At 40.5% G+C, this 4,561-nt stretch overlaps 1 protein-coding gene across 3 annotated transcripts in view; it reads left to right on the top strand.

The window, feature by feature from the left end:
* Kansl3 (KAT8 regulatory NSL complex subunit 3) overlaps positions 1 to 4,561 on the top strand; it is a 57,012-nt gene that overhangs the window by 32,938 nt on the left and 19,513 nt on the right. For all 3 annotated transcript variants that reach the window (XM_013019820.1, XM_013019821.1, XM_013019822.1), the window contains 4 exons: positions 3,013 to 3,144; positions 3,343 to 3,459; positions 3,871 to 3,972; positions 4,059 to 4,130. In XM_013019820.1, coding sequence (XP_012875274.1) covers positions 3,013 to 3,144; positions 3,343 to 3,459; positions 3,871 to 3,972; positions 4,059 to 4,130 — 423 coding nt within the window. The remainder of the gene's footprint in view (positions 1 to 3,012; positions 3,145 to 3,342; positions 3,460 to 3,870; positions 3,973 to 4,058; positions 4,131 to 4,561) is intronic.

The following is a 4,561-nucleotide window of genomic DNA, read 5'->3' as shown; positions in this document are numbered from 1 at the left end:
CACACACACACGGACAGCACCCAAGCTCTTAAAAGGCGGGGAGGGGAGTTACAAAGAATGTCCTATTGTGGTAGAGAGCTTTTACAGTTGGGCTTTAACCTTCTTTATTACTTTACATCCACCTTCCTGAAGTGACTTCAGTCCACCTGCCTGGGTAAGCCCCACACATTCTTGCCTGTTAGTAGTTTCTCTTCTCTCATCATCTTTTGGAATCCTGCTAGTTCTAATAGTCTATTTTAGTGCTTCTTTAGATGACAAATACCTGTTAACCTCCCCCCTCCATTGAGTGATTCAAATCAACAGTGTGGAACTTCTGTTTTTCTCATGGCAGTTATCCAAGCCCCAGTGTTATTTATGAGTGTGTCTTTCTTTCCCCGTGTAGATTAAATTCCTCTGCAAGGGGAATTTAGCTGGGTGTAACAGCAGCTGCCACACATTTAGTGACTTGAGAGTTAACTGGGACAGGCTCATGGTGATAATTCCCTAATTTCTTGTCCAGAAATCTTTTTTTTTTTCTGTCTGTGTACTCCCTCCACCCCTATGATATCCTTGTGTAACCCAGGCTCTCATGAACTACTTTAGCCTTTCAGGCTCTGGGATTACATGCACCTACCAGCATGCCTTGCTTTTAAGTCTTACTAAATTTATTTATTTGAAACATACATGTGTATAGGGGACAAACAGATACAAGATTCTGAGTAAATTATACTATAGTGCATTGTCCACTTTTGTTGTTTTTCAATTTCTTTTTTATATTTTTCAATGCTGGAGATCAAACCCAGGGTTTTACAAATGCTAGGCAAGTACTCTACCGCTGCTCCACATTCCTAGCCTCTAGTATATTTCTTTTTAAATTAAGAGCAGTTTATCTTCTACTTTTCAAATTTTGCAACATGAATCAAACTATAGTGCTTTTTATTCTGCAGTCTCTAGCCCACTTCCCAACTCCTTTTTTTGGTAAAATTCTGAATGTGTCCTCTAATATTCAAAAACCTTTCCTTGCCCTGAGACTGTTTTGAGCTTTCTGTGGGTAGTGTGGCGTTCACACTTGTGAGGTAACATTTTGTGTGGATACTAAAAACACAGGATATAGTATAAATCACAATATCTATAATATAGTAGGATTTGGGGAGGTGGATACAATAATAGGTTTAATTAACATGCTATAGCTTGAAGGCTGTACTCTAGAAGAAATTGTGGATTTTAAAAAAATTGGAAAAATCAACTGTTACTTACTGAAGAAATCTAGAACACACATAAATCTATAAAGGAAAAAGATCAACCATAATTCCATAGAAATAATTACATTAATATTTTGGCAAATTTTCTTACAGCTTTTTTTATTTTTGTTTTTGTTGGTCAGGGGCTTGAACTCTGGGCCTGGGTGTTGTCCCTCAGCTATTCAACTCAAGGCTAGTGCTCTACCACTTGAGCCACAGTGCCACTTCTGGTTTTCTGGTGGTTTATTGGAGATAAGAGTCTCATGGAGTTTCCTGCCTGGGCTGGCTTTGAACTGCAATCCCCAGATCTCAGCCTCCTAAGTAGCTAGGATTACAGGCATGAGCCACCAGTACCCGGCCTTTTAATATATTTTAATTCATCCAGCTCTTACAGCTTTTTTTAAGTAAATGTAACTTTTATATCTTTTCTATTCTTTCTTGGCAGTACTAGATTTGAGCTCAGGGTTTGAGTCTACTAGGAAAATCCTCTACCACTCAAGCCACTCCTAACCCTTTTTGCTTTAGGTATTTTTCAGACAGAGCCTTGTGCTTTCTGACCACCTAGCTTCTGATTGTAACCTTGCTACCCATGCCTCTCACATAGTGAGAAGAATGCTCCAAGCTAGGAGTGGTAGAGCTAGAGTAGATTTGTCTGCCTGGACTGACTCCAAAAACCTCTACTTTCAGATCTCAGCCTCTTGAATATCTAGGATTTTATGCATAAGTCACTGATGCCTGGCTCCTAGTTTATTTGTTAAATTGCAAGTCTCTAACTTTTTTGTGTTGGCTAACCTCAAACTTGGTTCTCCATATCCTGAGTGGCTATGATTGCAGGTATAACCTACCATACCCAGCCTATATTTTGTTTTACTTATAACATATTAACAAAATTATTTTTGTGTTGCATAAATTTTTATAAATATTTGAAAGTAATTCTTAATACCTAAACATAGACATTTAGATTATTTTTATATTACTATTTACTATTGACAGTGAATTGGTCTCTGTATAACTGTCCTTACCCTTCCTTCTGTGTGGGTATATTTCCGTGTATGTATGTGTATGTGGTGGTACTAGGATTTGAACTCAGGGATTCATGCTTGCCTAGGTAGTTATTCTAATACTGAGGCACAAACCTTCAACCCATATTTGTACTGCTGGTTATTTTGAGATGTGGTCTTGCTTTTGGCTCAGGAACTTGCCTGGACTACATCTTCCTGTTTTACGCTTCCCTCTCTAGGTGGGATGACAAACATGCTTGTTATTCCCAGCTTCTGTTGAGGTAGTCTCCCAAACTTTTTTCCTACAAGTTGGCATGGAACTATGATCCTTTTGATCTTACCTTCATAACAAGGATGACAAGAACATAATCATTTAGAAAAGGAATGGGAATAAACTTAAGTCCCAAGATGCTTTTTAATGGACAAACCCACTTTCATAGCAGGAGCACTGTTTGTTGGCCACTCATTTATTTGTATGTTTGTCCAAAGAAAAGTTTGACAAGCCAAGTTGAATTCTGTCCTCTTGCTGATTCACTTGAATAAGAAAGGTTTAGCCAGATGTGGTAGGTCAATCCTGTAATCTCAGCTGCTCAGGAAGTGGAGATTGGAAGGTGGCGGTTTAAATCCAGTCTGAGCAATAAAGAAGTTTGAATGATTCCCTCTCAACTACTGGCTGAGCATGATGGTATGTGGCCGTTGTTTCAGCCAGAAGGGAAGCACAGTGACTTGGCATAGCGTTATGCACCTGCCATCCTGCTTTACACTGGAATCTTCTTTGCTCATCTTTCTAGATCCCAACCTTGATTGACCGGATGCTTGTGTCATCCAACACAAAGACTGGGGCTGCAGGAGCTGAAGCCTTGTCCCTCCTCCTCAAAAGGCCTTGGGACCCCGCTGTGGGGGTGCTTTCTCATAACAAACCAGTAAGTTGGATACTCAGACTTCACTGTGACACATGAAGTATTTAGGTCATCTAGAACCGTGGCTAGAAGATGATAAATAGCTTACTTGTTTCATTAGTAAAAAGGTGAGGATGAGAAATATATTGGGATAGATTCATTGGTATTTTTGTGGATGAATACTTCTCATTCATTTGTTTTTGGTTGGGATTCTCTCCTCAGAGCAAACTTCCTGGCTCGCCTCTGATTCTCATTGCCTCCTCTGGCCCCTCCAGCTCTGTGTTCCCCACTTCACGCCGCCACCGCTTCTGGCAGTCTCAGCTCTCCTGCTTAGGCAAGGTATGTGTTAAGCAAAAGAACTCGGCTAGGTGGGAATGTGATCATGGAGGATTAAAAGAAAGGAGCTTGCCAAGGGTGGGAGTATCAAAATGGATAAATCTAAAGGTGAACAAATGTAGCAATGCTACTCCGTAAACACTGTGTTGAAAATGAGCTATGCAACTTGTGGGCAGGGATAGGAGAGAAAAACTTGGAGGGAGCAAAGAAAGGAATGACATTGTTCAAAAAGGAATATACTGACTTATGAAACAGTAACCCATAAAATTTAAAAACATTTTTTTAATGATGAATTCAATTGTGGAATCGCCCAAATTCATCTTTTATTTGGCATTTGAATGGTGATTGTTCAAGATTGAAGGGATTCAAGGTAAGTTAAGCAGAATAGAAAGTTTTGAAACTTATTTCTTTTAGGTCATCCCTGTGGCCACACATTTGCTGAACAATGGCATTGGGGTTGGAGTTCTGCAGTGTCTGGAGCACATGATTGGTGCAGTGAGAAGCAAAGTATTAGAGGTGAGAATGTGCCATGCCCGGCCTTCTAGGTAGTATACCACTGTTCTGTGGCTTCCTGTTTTACCAGCTGCTTTCTCTTCCCACAGATTCATAGCCATTTCCCACATAAACCTATTATATTGATTGGATGGAACACGGGAGCTTTGGTAGCCTGTCACGTAAGTGATTTCCATCTTATTTAGAGGTCACTGAGAACTGCTGTTACTACTCATGGCTATACTGAGTCCTTTACTGTGTTTCTGTCTATATGGTGCTGAGGAATCAAACCCAGGACCTCATGCATGTGGGGCGAGCACTCTTATCACTGAGCCACCTTCCCAGTCCCATTTACTGTGTTTCAATCCCTATGTTTAATGCTTTGCTAGTATAATTGCATTGCAAACTGGAAGATAACCTTTATTCTTTTAACTTTACTTTGGAAAAGCTTAGGCAGGAACAAAGGCAAGGAGACTAGACTAATAAGCCTCATGTGTCTCACACCCAGCTTTACCAGCAGTCATCTCACCAAAAGGCTAGTTTCTTCTTAGCCTGCCTAATTACTTGCTTATTCCTCCTCCCCCAACCCCCATTCCGCCCCCCCTTCCCCACC

This window comes from Dipodomys ordii, unplaced genomic scaffold (genome assembly GCF_000151885.1).
Source record: "Dipodomys ordii isolate 6190 unplaced genomic scaffold, Dord_2.0 Scaffold47, whole genome shotgun sequence".
NCBI lineage: Eukaryota > Metazoa > Chordata > Mammalia > Rodentia > Heteromyidae > Dipodomys > Dipodomys ordii.
This window is presented reverse-complemented; position numbering and strand designations above follow the sequence as displayed.